The 19569-nt window shown below is 51.0% G+C and overlaps 4 protein-coding genes across 4 annotated transcripts; 2 read left to right on the top strand and 2 right to left on the bottom strand.

Moving 5' to 3' along the window:
* The first annotated feature begins 49 nt into the window (after nt 1-49).
* Nucleotides 50-6114, top strand: LOC111070378 (ubiquitin conjugation factor E4 B). Its single transcript, XM_022360855.2, has 9 exons — nt 50-488; nt 1323-1619; nt 1694-3100; nt 3164-3735; nt 3817-4213; nt 4280-4392; nt 4641-4965; nt 5035-5377; nt 5450-6114. Exons 2-9 carry the CDS (start codon nt 1428-1430, stop codon nt 5716-5718), a joined length of 3618 nt encoding a protein of 1205 aa, XP_022216547.2. The 5' UTR covers nt 50-488; nt 1323-1427; the 3' UTR covers nt 5719-6114.
* Nucleotides 6115-6204: 90 nt separating this feature from the next.
* On the bottom strand, nt 6205-14331 carry LOC111070377 (serine/threonine-protein kinase Tor). The gene is made up of 5 exons (XM_022360854.2): nt 13788-14331; nt 13499-13716; nt 12877-13443; nt 12071-12810; nt 6205-12006 (listed from the first exon to the last, which is right to left on the bottom strand). Exons 1-5 carry the CDS (start codon nt 14011-14013, stop codon nt 6300-6302), a joined length of 7458 nt encoding a protein of 2485 aa, XP_022216546.1. The 5' UTR covers nt 14014-14331; the 3' UTR covers nt 6205-6299.
* A 460-nt stretch (nt 14332-14791) lies between these two features.
* Nucleotides 14792-16292, bottom strand: LOC111070350 (dnaJ homolog subfamily B member 9-like). The gene is made up of 5 exons (XM_041596359.1): nt 16148-16292; nt 15942-16092; nt 15650-15874; nt 14901-15593; nt 14792-14806 (listed from the first exon to the last, which is right to left on the bottom strand). The coding sequence occupies exons 3-5, from the start codon at nt 15866-15868 to the stop codon at nt 14792-14794; spliced, it is 927 nt and encodes a 308-aa protein (XP_041452293.1). The 5' UTR covers nt 15869-15874; nt 15942-16092; nt 16148-16292.
* Nucleotides 16293-16865: 573 nt separating this feature from the next.
* On the top strand, nt 16866-19515 carry LOC111070349 (V-type proton ATPase catalytic subunit A). Its single transcript, XM_022360805.2, has 4 exons — nt 16866-17010; nt 17094-17791; nt 17859-18836; nt 18905-19515. The coding sequence occupies exons 1-4, from the start codon at nt 16935-16937 to the stop codon at nt 18995-18997; spliced, it is 1845 nt and encodes a 614-aa protein (XP_022216497.1). The 5' UTR covers nt 16866-16934; the 3' UTR covers nt 18998-19515.
* Nucleotides 19516-19569: the final 54 nt, after the last annotated feature.

The raw sequence follows: 19569 nt of genomic DNA, 5'->3' as shown, positions 1-19569 counted from the left end.
GGTATATTTTTGAGGGTCAGACGGTATATTTTATCGACAAATCCGCGGTCACACTGTTTTGCAGTTCTGTTGTCCAAAATGGCAAAATCACAAAAGTTAAAATTAAAAATTAAAATACACTGACGCCTCCGGACGTCTACAGCTCAGGTTTGCTCGTGGAATACGTATTGGATCTGGTAATTGCCGCGTTGCAAAGGCATTATAGATAGCAAACGCAAGACACACCGTTAACCTTGCCTCAAATCGGAACAAAAGAAATTTTTTTTTTTGCGTGGTCACCCGTCATCGTTGTCGTTCTTGGTCGGTCGTCTGTCGTCGTTCTTGTCGAAAATCTGCATTGGAGAGGCAGCAGCAGCGCAGCAGCGAGCGGCACAGCCCCCAGAGCCCAGCAGCAATAAAATGCACATCTAAACAAATTCAGATATAAACAATTTGTTTTCGAATTCGAATTCGTGGCAGCAGCAGGTGAAAGTCTGATTTCGAGACAGGTAAGTAAGTAAGCACCACCATCCTCCACCAATCTCAAATGGGATGTATGTGCGTATGTGTACATTCTGTATTCTGTAGGGAAAATGCGCAGATAACTTTTCGGATATACTCCCCAAATCAATTTGTTTGGCATGTGTCGATGGCTTATCTTTGCATTATCACTTATATAAGGGTGTCAGCCGATTCGCATATGCTATGATACAATTGTTTACTGCAATTTGCTGTATCCATATCCCCCCCTATCCTATCCACACACAATCCCCCTATCCCAACCGAACCAAACCCATCACATCCCATCCCTCCCCACCGACCCCTGCCTGGCTGCAGTCTATAAATAGTTGCTGCCACAACAGCGCATATCTGTGCGCACCCCGCACCCGAATGACACCGAATGATGGCTGTAGCTGTGGCTGTCACTGCCACGGCAGTCTGTTTGTGGCAGGTCAGGTTATCCTGTACCCTAAATTCCACTGTATATCACGCTGCAAGCCGCGTGAGCATGTATCCTTCCTTCCGCCTCCTACGCATCATTCAAGTGCGTAGTAGCTGACAAAGAAACAATGCCTGGCCAATCCATCTATCCATTTGCGGTATGCGGCGGCATTGTCTCGTCTTGAACTTGACGTTGACCGCTGCCTGCCTGACTGCTGCTGCTGGACTTTTTATTTATTTGTTAAATGCGCGTGGCGAGGCGGCGGCTGTCCCGTAAGAGAGAGAGAGCATGGTTCGCCCACTCTCTCGGCCTCTCGCCAGCTGCTGTTCTCTTTTTTTTTTCACGTCCCGCTTTCTTGTGTTGTTTGGTTCATTAACCCACATGATAACTCATTTGGCAGGAGGGCGGAGGAAAAACTACGCAACAAACAAACAGAAACACAGAAGGGAAAACAAATAGGCATACACTTTAGGCAACTGCGCAGGAAGGAAGTAAGGAAGGAGCAATGCCGGAAGAAGAACCGCGCCAGAAGCCCATGGAGGAGGAAGAAGACGATGAAGAACTGCAGCCGCTGCAGCAGCAGGAGCAGCCCCAGCAGCCCCCATTGCTGCCCAAACAGGACCACCATCCAGAAGATCAGCCGCCACAAGAGCAGGCGCAGACACCCCCCATACCCATAACGCTATCAGCAGAGGAGGCAAGTAACCCTTTGAACTTTCACCTACCTGCATGCATGCAAAACAGACTCTAATCTGGCTCTTCCAATTGCAGATGCGCGAGCGTCGTCTACGCACGTTGGCCGCCAGAAGCATCCTACAAACTCCATTGGCAGCAGCCACCACAGCTCCCAGCCCAGAGAAGGCCTCAAGGAAGCAGACCAATGTCTCTGGCGAGTCTCGCCTGGTGCGCGAGGCCACGAACAGCGACTCAGAGTCGTCCACCTGGCCGGATCTGGGCAGCAAAAATGATATGGATGTCGAAATGAAGTCCGTGGTGCCCATGCAGGACGTAGAAATGGCGCCAGCTCTCAGTCTGCCCAGCGAGGTGGCCACCAAACGCGCTGTGAGACCAGCAATCGAGACAACCAAAGCGTCCACAGTGAGTCCCGAGCGGGAATTGGCAAACAAACAGTTGCCAGCCTCCTCAGACGGGGGCAGCTCCTCGCCCAAGAGCGTGGATGAGCGGAACGAGCAGCTGCTGTCGCGTTTGCTAAATTGCACATGGAATGAGTTTGGCAGCGGCTCCATTATATGTGCCCAAACGGCCAGCTTCCTGGAGCAGCATCCCAGCAAGCGATTCGATTTTGATTTCATTGTCTCGAATGTCCTCATGGAGACGGCCCTCAAGATCTACAACGATGAGCTGGGCGAGGGCAGTGCCTGTCTGGTGGATGACATGGAGTTCTCAACGCCCAAAAAGATCAAATCGGATGACACTGAGGTGCAAGAGATCATGGCCAATGCAATGGCCTCCACATCGACCATTGAGGAGGCGCCCACCTCCAGCCAAAGCGAGGCAACGGCCAGCAGCGATGCCAGCTCGTGTCTGGCCCCATCAGTGCTGAACATTGTGACCACCACCAAGCACAGCGTCATACTCTATCTGATGAAGTGCTATGACAACTATCAGTCCGAGTGTGTCACAAAGACGGCCGCCAGCCAGCCGGCCCTCCAATTGGCCTTTGAGAACATAATGCGCATGACGGTGCTCGTGCTGACGGATCGCATTCACCAGAATCTCAACTGGCAATTGGATCAGTCGGCTCTGCTGGAGCTCATGTATATGGAGAAGGTGAGCGAGTCCTTCCTGATCGATATTGTGGCCCACACACACGAGGGTCTGGAGGCGTTCGACACCATCTTTGGCCAGGTGCTGCGTGGCCTATTCACCGGGATGCAGCGCAACATTTGCACAGCAAAAATCAATCTACTACAAATCGAATGGCTGGCCAAGCTGGTGGTCATCAAGGTGGGGGCTGTGCGGCCCCTCGCCGATCTCGTGGCCCGTCAGCCAAATTTTATTCCACCGATTTGCACAAAGATCTCGGGCCGAGAGATTGTCAAATGCAGTTTCCTGGGACCATTTCTCTCCGTCTCGCTGTTTGCCGAGGAGAATGTCAAGTTTGCGGAGACCACCAAGAACAAAGTGGAGGATGCTATGGCCTCGCGTCTACGTTGGGTATGTGTCCACAGCCACTCTCCCACCATCCCTTAGCTTATTTGTCTTATGGTTTCTTTGCAGGGACTCCATGAGATGCGCACCCATTTGCACGGCATCTTCCATTCGTTGTGCGTGAATGCCAGCAGCCGTCCAAAGACCCTCGAGTATATTGGCAACATTCTGCGGCGCAACGAGCGTCGTGTGCAGTTTGCCAGCGACGAGAAGCTGCTGGCCCGAGATGGTTTTGTCATCAATCTGATGAGTGTGCTGCAGCATCTGTCCGTGAAGATCAAACTGGATCGGATTGAGCCCAACTATCACTACATGAAGAACTCCGAAGTCAGCATCGAACAGGACACAAAGATACGCTACAACGAGGAGGAGTACAAGAGTTTCGTGGGCCGTGAATTCAGCGAGCCCGTCAAGGAGATAAATTTCCAGACGCAGTGCTGGTTCCTCACCCTCCAGGCCCACCATTTGGGCTATATGCCCGCCATTCAGCGTTACCGCCAGAAGATGCGTGCCATCAAGGAGCTGCAGAAGCTGATCGACGAGCTGGATCGCACCAAGCAGCATTGGGTGAACTCGCGATATGCCACGCGCAACAATCAGTTCAAGGAGCGTTGGGAGAAGCAGCTACGCAAGCTCAATCGGTAGGAAAGCCCCATCCATCCATCCAGCCACATGCTGTTGTCTATTGTCCAATATTCAATTTTGATACCTTTGCCTTGCAGCTCGAAAAACTGCAGTGAAATCACGCTCCTAGATCCAGCCCTGCTACAGCGCTGCACGGAGTTCTATTCGACGGTGTGCGAGTTTATGCTCTACCAGTTCGAGGGTCGCGCCATTGTGGGGCCGTTCATCTCCAAGCTGCCAGTGCAAACGCTGAAGGCCACAGATGCATTTTCCGCCCTGCCCGAGTGGTATATCGATGACATTGCCGAGTTTATTCTGTTCACCATGCAGCATGCCAATGTGGACATACGCCAGAGCATCGATCATTCGATCATCACATGGCTGCTGACCTGCGTTTGTGCCTCGCATCTCATTAAGAATCCCTATGTGACTGCCAAGCTGGTCGAGGTGATGTTTGTGTTCTCTTTGAAGCCAGCCAACTCGGTGAATACAGCGGTGAGTACATGGCTAACAGAATCCTCTCATTGAGTGCTGATTGAATCCATTTGTTTGTTTTTGCAGATGTGGAACCATGAGCTGGCACAGAATGCCCTGGTCAGCGCACTAATGAGATTCTATGTGGATGTGGAGACAACGGGTCAAAGCACTGAGTTTTACGATAAGTTTACCATAAGGTAAGTGTTCCTTTTTCAATCAATCAACTAAAACTGTAGTACCCCTAATCGATTGGAATAAGTACGATAGTCTCACGATCGATACATCTATCTTTGCGATAGTCCTCACCCTCATAAACAATATTTGAGTGCGATAACAAGCTTCGATAACATCCGTTAAAACGGAAATAAATTAATTTAAGCATTTTAAACCTCTCCAACTCAAATTGTTTGCTCAATCCCGTGTTGCTTGCCTTATTTTTTTACAGATACCATATTAGCCATCTGTTCAAATCAATGTGGGAGAATCCCATCCACCGCCAGGCCGTCATCTGCGAATCGCGGGTGGGCAATCAGTTTGTTAAATTCGTCAATATGCTGATGAACGACACAACGTTCCTGCTGGACGAATGTTTAGAGAATCTGAAGCGCATCCATCAGACGCAGCAGCTGCTGTCGGACAAGCAGAGCCTCACCAAAATGACCGCCGATCAGCAGCAGAGTCGCCTCACCCAACTGGCCACCGATGAGCGGCAGTGTCGCTCGTATTTAACGCTCGCACGCGAGACAGTCGATCTGTTTCACTATCTGACAGTGAGTGTGGAAAGAGCAGTACCATGAGAGCTCTATGACGCCTAATAAATATTTTGTGTTCTTTTCCAGAGCGACATCAAGGAGCCTTTTATGCGCGCCGAGCTGGTGGATCGACTCAGTTCAATGTTGAATTTCAATTTGAAGCAGTTAGCCGGCCCCAAATGCAACGACCTGAAGGTTAAGAATCCGGCAAAGTACGGCTGGGAGCCGCGCAGTTTGCTGGCCCAAATCTTCGATATATATCTCCACCTGGACTGTGATAGATTCGCCGAGGCACTGGCCGCCGACGAGCGCTCCTTCGATGTGCACATATGCAATGAGGCGGCGTCGAGAATCAAGCGCCTGGCGCTACGCTCAGCCGTCGAGGTGGAGCGCTTCAAGGCGCTCACACAGCGAGCCCACGAAATCTACGGTACGCTTGGAATCAACACTAATTGGAGGCAATTTATAAATATCAACTTCATTCACCCTCTTGCCTTTGCAGTAACCAACCAACAGACTGAAGATGAATGCGCTGATGCCCCCGATGAGTTCAAGGATCCGCTGATGGATACTTTGATGTCGGATCCTGTGGTGCTGCCATCGGGCACTGTCATGGACCGGGCCATCATCACACGCCATCTATTAAATAGCTGCACGGATCCGTTCAACCGACAGCCGCTCACCGAGGATATGCTGGTGGCCAACTTAGAGCTGAAGCACCGCATCGAGGCCTGGCGCAAGGAGCAGCGCGGCAAGCGGAATAATAGATAAGCGGCCCCTCCCCCCAAAAAACTATCCCTAGGACCTAGATTAATGTGCAGTTTTAGTGTCTATAATGCCTACCTTCTATAATTGTACACATAATATAATTAATTATTCATGTGCTGGAGATAATTACGATTTTGTGCGAATTCACAATTTATCTATACCAATAATTCCTGAATCCTGAATCGGATCGGGATTCCGCTGGAACAAACAAAAAGGAAAATTGTTTCCCAAAAACAGTAGTGATGTGAGAGCATCGATAGCCACAATTATCAAACACACGACTGTAATTGTTTTCAAATCGTTTCGCGGGTTTTTTGTGGTTTTTTTTTTTGTGATGATTTTTACAAAATTGGAATTTATTTGCAATTGAATTCACAAATAAAAAGATAATGAAGCGTATGAATCTCTAACATAAATTATACAAATATTTATAAACTTAGAAGCTAGCTACCTACACACACCCCCTCAAGTAACCCAAATGGACGTGTGTGTGTGAGTCGGAGTCGTCGGTGAACAGAAGAAGAAAATTGTCGAGTTTAGTTATTAGAATTAGTAGTAGTAGGTTCTCGCTCAGTCGGATGATTTTACCAGAACGGACACCAGCCAATGTAGCACTGGCAGAGGTTCTCGTTGTTGGTCGCCTGCTGGATGAGCAGCTCCACCTGCTGCTGCTCGTTGACGCTCTTCTGCGTTTGGAAGTCGGTGCCAGTGAGCTTGCACTTGACCCGCTTGATCACCTGGCTGGCCTTGCTGTTCGTCTCATCGGCCACGTTGTTGTGCAGACCTCCTCCGCCCTGCTGCTGCTGTTGCTGCAGCAGCAACTGGGCCTCGTACGTCTTCGACTTGGCCATGGGCAGGGACTCCTCCACAGAGTTGCCTAAACTGTCGCCGCTATTGCCCACCTGCATGCCAGAGCCGCCACGGCCCGCGGCACCGCCATTCGCGCCCGCCGCATCGTTGCCCTTCTTATCGACATCGAGGAGTCGCCAGTTGAGCAAAGGATCGTAGACAAACGCCTCCAGCACGGCCATCAGCGAGTCCTTATTGCGTCGCAGCACCAGCATCACGCTCTCACAGGTGCGCCTGTAGGTGCCCTCTATGCCCGTCACCTCCATGGCCTTGATCAGCATTCGCGTGAGTCGGAAGGGTATCTTCTCGGGGAACTTCTCGCGCGTCATGGCCACCTCGAAGCAGTCGCCAAAGTCAATGTGCAGAATCTTGCCGCTCATGCGATCCAGCATCAGGTTGGAGGGATGGCGATCGCCCAGTCCGAGGATGTAGCCCACCATCGACATGACGGCCAGGGAGCGGGTATAATTGTTGCGCCGCTCGAACCACAGCTCCGAGGAGGGCGACTTGAGCCACAGCAGCTTGGCCAGATCATCGCCCTGCGTCTGCCCCAGGGCGTACTCAAACACCTCCACCTTCTGCATGAGCGTCAGATGGTCGTAGTCCGGGGCAAAGTTCAGCATGGTGCGATGCTCCTGGTTGAGCGGCACCTTCTTCTTGTCCCTGTAGTCGCGTATCAGCGTGTGCAGCGTATCACAGTGCGGCACCCAGCCAATCAGGCCCGAATTGGTGCTCAGCGGTATGACGGCGTACCGCTGGATGGCCAGATTGCGACGGAACGTGTCCGGGTCGTCCAGCAGCAGGGTGTTGACCAGCGAGAACAGCTGCATCACACGCTCATCCTGTCGCAGATCCTCGTGACCCTTCAGCAGGTACATGTAGTCCTTGCCATTGGATCCGCGTATGCAGAGCTTGCGGGGCCGCTGCTTTGAGGTGATCACCTGCAGGTTCGTCTTGATGTGGCTGATCCGGATCAGCTCCTGGCCGGGATTGTAGGAGCCCGGCACGGCCAGCTCCAGGTCCTTGCAGGTCATCAGCTTGGGCGACACATACGGCAGCTCCAGCGACGTCAGCTGCGGCAGCTGGCGCGATATCTTCTGGAACACATGATAGTAAATGTCCCAGGCACGGTCCAGATCCATCACCACCGCGGATGTCTTGTAGCGCTGCGACCACTCGTACGCTTCGGTCAGCTCCCGGCCGTAGGCTTGCGAGAAGGAGGTCTCCTTGAGCGTCTGCGGGCCACGCTCCAGCATGGCGTGCAGTGGCTCCAGAATCTCGAACATTCCCTTCACATTGCGATCGCCAAAGTACAGGCGCGAGGCCTCCTCCAGTCCCTCGTGCCACTGTTCGTGCCAGAGTATGGCCACGCGTATGAGCTCCTCGCTGCACATCACCGCCTGCTCCACCAGAGTGGGCGAATGCTTCCGCATGGAGTCCAGGATTTTAAAGGCCGCATTTCGGCGTGCCAGCGAAGCGGACTTGGAGGCCACCGTCAGCGGATAGACCAAGGCCTGCGGATGATTCTTACCAATGTCCATGAGCAGCTGATGGATGAGCTGCCCCACCAGCTGCCGGTGCGTATCGATGCGCGCTATCAGCTGGGGTATCACCTGCAGCCACGTGTTGATCTCGATCAGCTTCATGCCCGAGAGCAGAGCCTCATAGACCTCCGCATGGTTGCCATAGTCAAACCAGAGGGTCAGCAGTCGCAGTGTGTCCTGCAGCGAGTTGCCCTTAATGAGGCTGATCGAACGGAAGAAGCCCTGGACGGCGGGCACTGCATACTGCTGGATGATCAACAGATCACTGTCCATGCCCAGACCCACGCCGAGGTTTAGGCCGGGCGGCAACGATGCCTGCTGCTTGTCGAGTGCCGTCTTTTGGGCCTGCACCACCTTGAAGTTCATGTAGGCCCACAGATGCCAGGCCTTGTACCAGTTCGGATCGTAGCTGGTGGCCTTCTCAAAGCACTCCAAGGCACCTTGGATGGCCCCCGGGCCGAGACGCTCTTGCAGTTTGTTCTGCCAGGTGGCCAGACGCAGGTAGCATCGGGCCATCAATCGCTGATCCTGCTGCTTCAGAGCCTCCGGCGGCAGGCAGCTCAGCTCTGTGCTGTAAGTGTTGACGAAATGCCGCAGCTGATCGTAGGCCTCCTGCAGCTGATTCGAGGCGGCCATGTATTTGGTGTAGGCATAGGTGACCTGCGGCTGATTGCAGGGCAGCGGTTCGCGCGGATTCAGCTTGGGATCGGTGCCCAGCAGCATCACCAGCGTCTTGTGTGAGAGATGCAGCGAGCCGCTCTTCCTGCACAGGCTCGCGTACTTCAGCCACGTGTGTATGTCGTCGTGCGGCTTCACCACCAGGGAGTGAACCTGAATGATGCGACGCCAATCCTCGACCAGCCGCTGTCCGCCTTGGAGACGCTTCCACCACATGGTCTTCAGGGGTTCCCGGCGCTCCGGGATCAGCTTGTATTGGATGACTTCCTCGAGTTCTGCCAGCATTTGCACACAGACCATGGCCCCGTAGGCACGCTCGTAGGATTCACCCGCCATCGATGTGAGTTCAGTGTCCAGCAGATCCCTTGTCTCGTCAATCAACCGTTGGGCCGTCTCAAAGTCATCGTGATGCACGGCCAGCACCGCCCGATAGTAGCTGCCGTCCTGCGTGTCCTCGGGTATGCAGCGCACATACTCCCGCATAGCCTCCCAGTCCTGTAGGCCCCAGGCGGCCACTGCAGCCAGTGGGCTGGCCCGTGCCCTCGCCTCCGTGCCAAAGCCCTCCCACTCGTGTTTGGTCACCTGACTCAGCTCCGACCAGTCGCCGAGGGCCTCCAGGCAGCGCATGTGACCCAGCCGTGCCTCCAGGTCGCTGGAATCGGTGTGCAAGTTGCGTTCGTAGTGCTCCAGGGCCTGATCCCAGTTGTGCAGCTTCTCGTACCAGCGTCCCTGGACGTTGAGCTCGTTGGCTGCGTTCCGGTAGGTGGTCAGCAGACCCTCGGCTGCCTCACGCTGCTGCAGTTTGTTGTTGATGAGGATCAGCGACTCGAACACGGAGGCCTCCTCTTTCAGCAGGAACTCCTCCTCCTTGTAGCGCAGCGCCTTGGCATAGGCGCGACAGGCCATGGCGCGGGTGCCCAATAGATTCGTCTCAATGGGTATGGGATCCCGGTCGCAATGCTCCATAAACTCGGCCAGATTGAGTATCGTCTGGGTGATCTCTGGCATATCGGTGACCTGCAGGGCCTGGATCAACGACTGCGTCAGCTCGTGCTTGTGCTCCGGCGACAATTCCGTCCAGCAGGAGATGAAGGCCGCGTTGAACAGATCCCTCAGCAGCGTGTCGTACTCCTGGGCGAGCGAACAGCAGGCACGCAGCGCATGCGAGGGCGACTCCTTCAGCAGGCCAATGGACAGCCGTTTCAGCCACTCGACCCAATCGTCCTTCGAGACGCGACGTGTCACCTGCCAGGCGGTGCGCAGCACGTTCGTGGAGACCTGCAGATTGCGATTGTTGCTGTTCCTGTCCGTGACAAAGGGTTCGTTGTATTTGATCTTGGCCTGCCGCAGACCAAACTCCCCTGCGCCGCAGTCATCCGCCAAAGTGCTGTTGTTCTGCAGGCGATTCAACAGCTTCTCGTACTCGCCATCCACTATGCGATGCTTCGAGAGGATGCGCTGCACCATGGGCACGAACACGAGATACTTTTTGCCCAGCTGCTTGACCAGCGAACGGAGTGTGGTCATCGCTTGGTCGCGCAGCTCGGGCTCTGTGTCCAGCACCCTGACCAGCGGGTGTATAATCCTCGAGGAAAAGTCCGTAAAGTCCAGCTGGCAAGCGAGATTATTGATCGTCTCGAGGGCAACCAGTGACACTTGCTGTGGCACATATGGCGAATCGAAAAGCTTCACTATGGGCGGCACAATCAGCGGCAAATAGTAGCCCAAAGTGCTGCCAAATTTCTGCAAGGCCTGCAGCAGTCTTCGCGTGACCATTCGATCCTTGGAATTGTCGTGCTGCAGCACTCGCAATATCTGTGGTATTAGCTCCGCGAGATAGTCCCTGAATTCACAGCCCAATGCCACGGCAATCTGTTCAATCAGATTGATCAGCGTCGACTGCAGCGGCGTATTGATCGTCCAGAACTCTTTGATCAGCTTGAAGATGTCGCTCATGTAGCTGATGATGTGCAGCTTCACAAAGGCCACCAGAATGGCCAGCTGCTGGAACAGAAACTCACGCAGATTGTTGTCCGCCGTTCGCACATTGTCCAGCAGATTGGGCAGCACTTGAGCCAAATATGGCACACACTTGATGCCGAGGCTCTGGAAGATAAAGGTGACCGCTTGCACCACGCTCGTGTGGCGTGTGCTCAGCGTGGGGTCACGCAGTATACGCATCAGGGCAGCTATGGCCACTGCAGGATAGTATTCGTCCAGGGCATTGCCCATATTCACCAGCAATTCGGCCGTGGATATGTCCTGGCTCTCGTCCACCTTCCCATCGGAGTAGGCAATCAGCACGTTGTCCTTTTGGCTGTCGATGAGACCCTTGTTCATCTTGTGCTTGTACGGATCCATGGCCCCGAGCAGCCCCAACACGCGTATCGTCTCGCGGCGTATGGAGCGACGCTGCTCCGTCTTCAGGAAGTTGATGAGGATGTCAATGAGCACTGGATACTTGTGGTAGGGACTGACCACTCGTCCGGTGGCACTGATCAGTTGTCCCAGCGTCCACAGGGCCACGCCCCGCTTGTCGGGCGAGCCAGCATCGCCCAGCATTTCCAGCAGTATGGAGAGCAGATCATCGGCCCACAGTTCCATCTCGTTGGAGCCGCCATTCACCTCCGCCAGATCGCCAATGGTGCGGAGTACATTCAGAATGACGCCCGGATTCGATTCCGGTTCGTGCAGCTTCGGCACCAGAGCCTTCAGTATGGGATTCATGTACGAGGATATCAAACGGGGCGTACTAATCACCAGATGATCCAGCATCCTGGCACTCTGCTCCTTGTTGCGATTCATACCCGAATACTTGAGATCCGTCAGCAGCTCAATCATGGTGGTCCTCAACTTGGGCATCACATACGCGGGATTCATGGAGGACAATCGTCCAATTGTGACCATGGCCAGTTCGCGTATCTCAAAGATCTCATCGTGCAGCGTGATAAACAGCGAATTGAGGGACTCTGGCTGCGCCAACTTCGCATCGAATGTCTCATCCAGCGAGCGTAAAATGCGGATTCTCACATTGCAGTCCATGTCCGTGATGGCCACCATCAGCAGACGCTCAATCACATGGGAGACGGTGTCGCTTAGCGTCTTGGAGTTCTCCATGCTCTCGGACGACTGAACGGCCAGCTTGAGCAGCCGCGTGCAGGTCTGCACAGCCTCCAATCGGATCTCTTGCTGTTCGTGTACAATGAAGTAGTCAGCACAGCTACAGGGAAGAGAAAAAGAGTCAGTAGATCATTGAATGATTCTGTTTTGAGGGGGCCGCTTACCGCTGCACAAAGTCCAGCATATTCTGCTCCTCAAAGTTAAAGGTGCCCAGAGTCTTGAGGGCCAGCACTGTGGTGGCCCCATCGGCCATTTGCATCATCAGCGAGCCATCAATGGCAATGGGTGGCAGGGCGGCGTATGGTATGGCCGCCGGTTTGTTCATCAAGACCTGAGACAACACCCCAATGAGCCCATCGGTGATGGCCGACTTCAGTTGCGGCACATTCTCCGACAGCTCACGCAGGCACACAGTCAACGCCGGCGACAGGCCCGTGGCGAACATTTGCTCCAGTATATCCCGCACATCTTTGACTATCTCCGAACGCACGGCATGCGCCAGCAGTGTGATGCAGGCAAACACTGCCGGATCCACGGGCACCTTGCGCTTGCTGCTGGCCAACTCCTTGGCAGGCAGCGCCATCTTTACGCTGGCCATAATCGTCTCCAGATGCTTCTCGATGGCGCTCTCCACGGCCACGGCCAGATAGCCAATGGTGATGTAGGCCACCGTGCGATCCTTTTCCTTGCCGCGCAATATTTGCATCAAGTGTGGCACACAGATTTGCAGATATTTCTCCACGAAAACCTCACGATTAAAGGCAGCCAGACGGGGTAGAATCTGTAGCAGAGCCTGCTGCACGTAGGGGGATTTGGAGAAGCGTTGCTCCAGCACATTGTCGCAGATGGTGGTGTAGTGCGCCTGCAGTATCTCATGGGCATAGGCAGACTCCAGAACGTTGTGCTACAAAAGCCAGAAAATAGAGCTTATACTTTGATTAATTTTTAATTTTATTTGCTAGCTACTTACGCTGGCAAACTTTGCCATTCCATTGTGATGATGCTCCGCCTCCATGTGCATCTGTGTACTGCCCAATTTGTCCATGAAAGGTACCTTCAGACGCGGCACAAAGGTGTTTAGCTGTGAGCCCATGCTCGAATGGCTGCTGGCCTCCAGAAATTTATTGTGATGCGCCTTGGGGAAGAGCGTTTTCAGCGCCGTATAGCGTCGCTCGCAGCTGGCATTGGCGCAGCGAAAAAGCTCATTGAACACTATCAGACCGCCGTGTATGCGATCATCGCGAGTCATGCCCTTCTGTTCTTTGCCCGGGGCCACATCCTGGTTGAAACTGGCACTGGCCTCGTCATAGCAGATCTTATACCATTGCGGCTCACTCGATTGCTTTGTGTTCTCCCGCTGTGCTGTGACAATGAGGGCGGCCCTTAAAGCCTCGCCTGCCGACTTCCTTATGGCAGGCTTGGGATCGAAGATGGCATTGAAAATGTGCTCAAAGAAGGTGAGAATTTGCTGGTAGAAGTACGTGGGCAGGGCTATCGCCAGTTCTCGAAGGATAAAGACTGCAGCATGGCGACGATACTGCAAAAAAGGAGTATAAGGATAGATCTAGAATAAAGGTACGCACTGTACGCACCTCTTGTCTGTCGCCGCTGAGCATTTCAAAGGCCTTTTTGATGTCAAAATCAAAGGAGTCGGCGCCCTTAGAGCCCGGCATATTGGCCAGTTTGACCAGCGAACGGGCGGCAATTTCCATGACGGACACATCGTTGATAAGCAGCAGATCGCGCAAGCGATTCAGATAGGGGGAGATGCCTTTTCTGGTGGTCAGACCATCGCTGGTTATAAGGCACTCTGAAAACAGGAGACGAGACGGTAGGGAGTAGCAGAGACGTTTTTGGTGATTTTTTTTTTCTTCTACTTACTCATGGCCAGTGCCCCGCCTTTCTTCTCATTGATGTCCGCCGCATTGACCATGTTGAATATATGATGATCAAATTCATCGAAGAACTGCGCCAGCTCCTCCTGGGACATCTCGCGCAGCTCCGTTTTGACATACAGGAAGAGGTCTTGGGCGGCCTTGTTCTGGACATTGCGGTTCCGGGACTTGAGCCCATTCACAAAATTCTGCACAACCGACGAGGTCGACATTGTGGCACGGCACACGGTGGTGGTTTATGTAGCTAACACACTTTGGTTTGGAAGGAATAAGGAATTTCCGAGCAGGTGCATCTGACTCCGCCGAAGAGTCGCGACTTTGAGGTTATATTTTTGTTTGCCCCTAGGGGCACGTCTAGGACTTTTCCACTAGCTGCCTGTGATCCTTTCACATGTTTACACACGTGTTGATCCACTGCAACACGAAAAACTGTCCGACCACTTTGCTAACTGTGAAATTTATTGATATTTCTATTTTTTTTTTATGGCAAATTGCAGCCGAAGCCAAGAAATACCAGTACAGTGTGACCGTCTGTGGCTAGCACCAAAATACCAAAAAATTTCATTGCGATTTTTAAGGGAAATAAGTGCATTATTATACATATACATATGTATATATATGGAATCTATATAAGATAAGATAAGAAAAGATAAGAAGATTAAGATAAGAAAAGTTCGCAGTCTTTTGGCCACAAAAGGGATTTAATTTAACAACAATTTTCACTCTGTACATACTTATTTTAGAAATATAAGGAACATTCCTAAGTTCCTATAAAGTTCCTAAGCAGCTTTACAATGAATTCGACTATGGTCAATGCAATGTCAATGAGGGTTCTTGTGCTCCACACTAACAACCAAAACAATGCCACACTCACTTTGGCCAGAAGGACAAATGTTCGCAGAGACAATTTCACCACGATTGGGATTACTATTTTAGCATATCTAGTTACAGCGTAGAGTAGTTCGAATACCAATCTAGCAGTGGAGCTTACTACGGCGCCGATAGCTGATAATACAGAGGATGTCGAAGAATCTGCCTTCGGTGATCGAGTGGTCCATTTCCAGATGTTGGATATCCCTTTAGCAAAGGCGCTACCTACTTTGCTGATGGCTGCTGATATAGCAAAAGTCGATGAAGAATGTGCATTCGGTGATCGAGTGGTCCATTTCCGGATGTTGGATATCCCTTTAGCAAAGGCGCTACCTACTTTGCTGATGGCTGCTGATATAGCAAAAGTCGATGAAGAATCTGCATTCGGTGATCCTGTGGTCCATTTCCCGATCTTGGATATCCCTTTAATAGTGGCGCTAGCTGCTTCAAGCGGTTCCACAATATTGTCTTTTGAAATGGCAACCATAACCATCTCCGCTGCACTAGCCGCTCTTCTGTTCTGAATAATTTTATAGGTCAAATATGCAAAAACCATAGAGCCACCGATGATTAAAGCCATTTTCAGTTTGGGCGGCTCTTTTGGTTTTTCCGATTCCTTGTGGTATGTATTGTAGGTATAAGAGTAATTGGGCCCAAAGCCATCATCGTGGCTTGATTTGGGTGGATTTTTCCATTTTGGTTTTTCCGATTTATTTTGGTAGTTATTGTAGGTATTAGAGGAATTCGGCCTAAAGCCATCATCGTGGTTTGATTTTGGTGGATTTTTCCATTTTGGTTTTTCCGATTTATTTTGGTAGTTATTGTAGGTATTAGAGGAATTCGGCCTAAAGCCATCATCGTGGCTTGATTTGGGTGGATTTTTCCATTTTGGTTTTTCCGATTTATTTTGGTAGTTATTGTGGTTTAGAGGAACGGCCCACGTGGCGGGGGCTCCGGTTGGGCCCGTTTCTTTCTTCTTTTCTTGTTTTGTTTGTAGATCTGATCAAATTCGGTTCGTTTTTGTGGATCTTTCAAGACCCTGTAGGCCCAATCTACCTTCTTAAATTGCTCCTCTCCGCCTTTGTTCTTGTCTGGATGGTAACGAAGTGCCATTTTGTGGTAGGCTTTCTTGATTTCCTGAAAGGTAGCACAACTTTTCACTTCTAAAACGGAGTAATGGTCTTGGTATGCAATCATTTTATCCTAAATTAAATTAATAAAATATGTTTAATGTTTCAATGTTATTAATTTAAAATAATTGTACCTGTACCTGAATTTATCTATTTCATGGGAATCACAATTAATGTCGTTTAAAAACGGTTTGCTGTTTTACATACGCTGAAACGAATCCTGCAACGAGTCCTGCAACTTATCCACACCGGGTTTGTTGACTTGCTCGACCGTATTATATTTATCTACAACTGCAACAAGCATTAAATAAATAAATAAATAAATAAATGCTGTGCACAAAAATACACCGGCTGGTTTCTAGAGCTGACACCATCGTCTTGGATAAATATCGATGACACTCAACTGTTTTGTTTTTTATATGAATATGAATATGAATAATAACCGAAAAGTACGTGTAGTAAATGTACAATAATTTTAATCAAATGAAGATTCGTCGTTGACTACGTTTTGATAATGCTGCAAAGGCAAATACTGTATGGTCGTGCCAGATTCGTGTTAAGGTGTAGTGGAAAACGACCATAATATACCATCCCAGCTAGAGATGCATCGCAAGCAACTATCGATGTGCGCTAGTGCTGATAGCACAGAACTATACAATGAATTTTCATCGATACGCGATAGATCAATACTAGAATAAAAAAGTAAGAGAATTTTCATAAGAACTGCTAAAAAAAAATTGTGAGTATATACAATAATTGGACAATGAAAAATAGTGCAAATATCTGAGGAAGAAAAGCAATTGACAGTGCAACAGTTTGAAAACAATGACAGATTGTGTACATCGTGAATTAACGCCTAAAATTTGACCAATGGAAAGCCAACTTTGAGACATGTGTGAAAATTGTATTGAAAAATCGATGGATGGGCAATGCGGGGGTGTGAAGATTTTTCGCTCTGGGGGCTGCTGCTCTGCACAGCAGCGCCATCTGGGATTTTCTCTCGTACGGAAAAGCCACGGGGGAAAATGTTTGTTTTTATTGTTTATTAAGAAAATCGCATTTCCATTTGAATTCATTTAGCGATCGACCGTTTTAGACCGTTACATTTGAAGAGCCCACAAAAGACATCGACAATGTCCAATCTGAGGAAATTCCAAGACGAGGACCGCGAGTCCGAGTACGGCCGTGTGTACGCCGTCTCGGGACCTGGTAAGACGTCACTGCCTTTGTCCTTCACCCACTGACCCCCAAACTGATGCTGCGGCTCTGTGTCTGTGTCTCCTCCTCCACAGTCGTCACCGCCGAGGCCATGTCCGGCTCTGCCATGTACGAACTGGTGCGCGTCGGCTACTACGAGCTGGTGGGCGAGATCATTCGATTGGAGGGCGACATGGCCACCATTCAGGTGTACGAAGAGACCTCAGGAGTGACTGTCGGCGATCCCGTGCTGCGCACAGGCAAGCCCCTGTCCGTGGAGCTGGGCCCTGGCATAATGGGCAACATTTTCGATGGCATCCAGCGTCCGCTGAAGGACATCGGTATGATGACCAACTCCATATACATCCCCAAGGGCGTGAACACCACGGCATTGTCCCGCACGACAATGTGGGAATTCAATCCCCTGAATGTTCGTGTGGGATCTCACATAACCGGCGGCGACCTGTACGGTGTGGTGCACGAGAATACCCTCGTGAAGCAGCGCATGATTGTGCATCCGCGTGGCAAGGGTACCGTGCGTTATATTGCCCCCGCGGGCAACTACAATTTGGAGGACATTGTCCTCGAGACGGAGTTCGATGGCGAGATCACGAAACACACGATGCTGCAGGTGTGGCCGGTGCGACAGCCACGTCCCTGCACCGAGAAGCTGCCAGCCAATCATCCGCTGTTCACAGGACAACGTGTCCTTGACTCCCTATTCCCATGTGTTCAGGGCGGCACCACCGCCATCCCGGGAGCCTTCGGTTGCGGCAAGACTGTCATCTCGCAGGTAAGTTGAAGGATTATCATTCCTCGAAGAGCTAGCATGATTCCATGTCTCTTTTCCCATCCCTTAGGCCCTCTCCAAGTACTCCAACTCCGATGTCATCATCTACGTCGGCTGCGGCGAGCGAGGCAATGAAATGTCCGAGGTGCTGCGTGACTTCCCCGAGCTAACCTGCGAAATCGATGGAGTCACCGAGTCTATCATGAAGCGTACCGCCCTGGTGGCCAACACCTCCAACATGCCCGTGGCTGCCCGTGAAGCCTCCATCTACACCGGCATCACCCTCTCCGAATACTTCCGTGACATGGGCTACAATGTGGCCATGATGGCTGACTCCACCTCTCGTTGGGCCGAGGCGCTGCGTGAGATCTCCGGACGTCTGGCTGAGATGCCTGCCGATTCCGGCTACCCAGCCTACCTGGGTGCCCGTCTGGCCACCTTCTACGAGCGCGCTGGACGCGTCAAATGCTTGGGTAACCCCGAGCGTGAGGGCTCCGTCTCCATTGTGGGCGCTGTGTCGCCTCCTGGTGGTGACTTCTCCGATCCCGTGACCTCCGCCACTCTGGGTATCGTGCAGGTGTTCTGGGGTCTGGACAAGAAGCTGGCCCAGCGCAAGCATTTCCCCTCCATCAACTGGCTCATCTCCTACTCGAAATACACCCGTGCCCTGGATGAGTATTACGACAAGAACTTCCCCGAATTTGTGCCACTGCGTACCAAGGTCAAGGAGATCCTGCAGGAGGAGGAGGATCTGTCGGAGATTGTGCAGCTGGTGGGCAAGGCATCGCTGGCCGAGACCGACAAGGTGACGCTAGAGGTGGCCAAGCTGCTGAAGGACGATTTTCTGCAACAGAACTCATACTCGCCATACGATCGCGTGTGTCCCTTCTACAAGACGGTGGGCATGCTGCGCAACATACTCTCCTTCTACGAGATGTCACGCCATGCCGTGGAGTCCACGGCTCAGTCGGACAACAAAATCACATGGAACACCATTAGGGAGTCGATGGGCAGCATTATGTATCAGTTGTCTTCAATGAAATTCAAGGTGAGAGGCTCTTTCACAAGAGACTATGAGGAACCCCTGCCATTAATACATTTTACTATTCACTTTAGGATCCCGTGAAGGATGGCGAGCAAAAGATCAAAGCGGACTACGATCAGCTGTATGAGGATATACAGCAGGCCTTCCGAAACCTGGAAGATTAAACAGGCTTAAAAGAACAAAATAGCAAGGCAAACAGGAGAAACCAAACGAAATAAGAACCCAAAAAGTTAGGTTATTATTCGAATTCCCCCCCCCCCCCATTCAATCTAGTCATATATACATAATGCATAATAAGATATTTGAAATCCAAGTTTATTTTTAAGTTAAACAGTTTATCCTCCTGAATCGAAACACACGAGAAAACAAAACACACAGACGACGACAAGATTAGGCAAAGACGAACAATAATTAGTCGGTAGCGCAAACAAGGAAAAAAACAAATTCAGACGAAAAGGGAAGCTAAACCAGCCATACGATTACTATATGCCATACATATTATGATACATATGTACTATAATCTATCTATGTTGATATATATAATTATAGTTCGCAGCTATTTATTGTTAGAGAAATTTCATGAATTTATCGATTATTGTGTTCGTTCCCCCTTTTATGTGAAAAAAAAAACTACGAAGCGTAACTAACATTTACAAGTAAAAGAGTTGAATACATTACAAAATTATAATAATATTATATATATTCCTACATACATTATTATAGGAACCCTTAAAGA

This window comes from Drosophila obscura, unplaced genomic scaffold (genome assembly GCF_018151105.1).
Source record: "Drosophila obscura isolate BZ-5 IFL unplaced genomic scaffold, ASM1815110v1 contig_14, whole genome shotgun sequence".
Taxonomy (NCBI): domain Eukaryota; kingdom Metazoa; phylum Arthropoda; class Insecta; order Diptera; family Drosophilidae; genus Drosophila; species Drosophila obscura.
The sequence above is the reverse complement of the archived record's forward strand: the minus strand, read 5'-3'. Positions and strand labels throughout refer to the sequence as shown.

What these genes read in the sequence shown, in the direction of transcription:
- LOC111070378 (XM_022360855.2), top strand. Translation starts at nt 1,428, where the DNA reads ATGCCGGAAGAAGAACCGCGCCAGAAGCCCATGGAGGAGGAAGAAGAC. An exon ending in TGGCCTCGCGTCTACGTTGG is followed by an intron (nt 3,101 to 3,163) that starts GTATGTGTCCAC and finishes GTTTCTTTGCAG; the next exon opens with GGACTCCATGAGATGCGCAC. An exon ending in CAGCTACGCAAGCTCAATCG is followed by an intron (nt 3,736 to 3,816) that starts GTAGGAAAGCCC and finishes TTTGCCTTGCAG; the next exon opens with CTCGAAAAACTGCAGTGAAA.
- LOC111070377 (XM_022360854.2), bottom strand. Translation starts at nt 14,013, where the DNA reads ATGTCGACCTCGTCGGTTGTGCAGAATTTTGTGAATGGGCTCAAGTCC. An exon ending in GAATGGCAAAGTTTGCCAGC is followed by an intron (nt 12,811 to 12,876) that starts GTAAGTAGCTAG and finishes TGGCTTTTGTAG; the next exon opens with CACAACGTTCTGGAGTCTGC. An exon ending in ATGCTGGACTTTGTGCAGCG is followed by an intron (nt 12,007 to 12,070) that starts GTAAGCGGCCCC and finishes TCTTCCCTGTAG; the next exon opens with CTGTGCTGACTACTTCATTG.
- LOC111070350 (XM_041596359.1), bottom strand. Translation starts at nt 15,868, where the DNA reads ATGATTGCATACCAAGACCATTACTCCGTTTTAGAAGTGAAAAGTTGT. An exon ending in TCTACAAACAAAACAAGAAA is followed by an intron (nt 15,594 to 15,649) that starts AGAAGAAAGAAA and finishes GTTCCTCTAAAC; the next exon opens with CACAATAACTACCAAAATAA.
- LOC111070349 (XM_022360805.2), top strand. Translation starts at nt 16,935, where the DNA reads ATGTCCAATCTGAGGAAATTCCAAGACGAGGACCGCGAGTCCGAGTAC. An exon ending in GCAAGACTGTCATCTCGCAG is followed by an intron (nt 17,792 to 17,858) that starts GTAAGTTGAAGG and finishes CCCATCCCTTAG; the next exon opens with GCCCTCTCCAAGTACTCCAA. An exon ending in TGTCTTCAATGAAATTCAAG is followed by an intron (nt 18,837 to 18,904) that starts GTGAGAGGCTCT and finishes TATTCACTTTAG; the next exon opens with GATCCCGTGAAGGATGGCGA.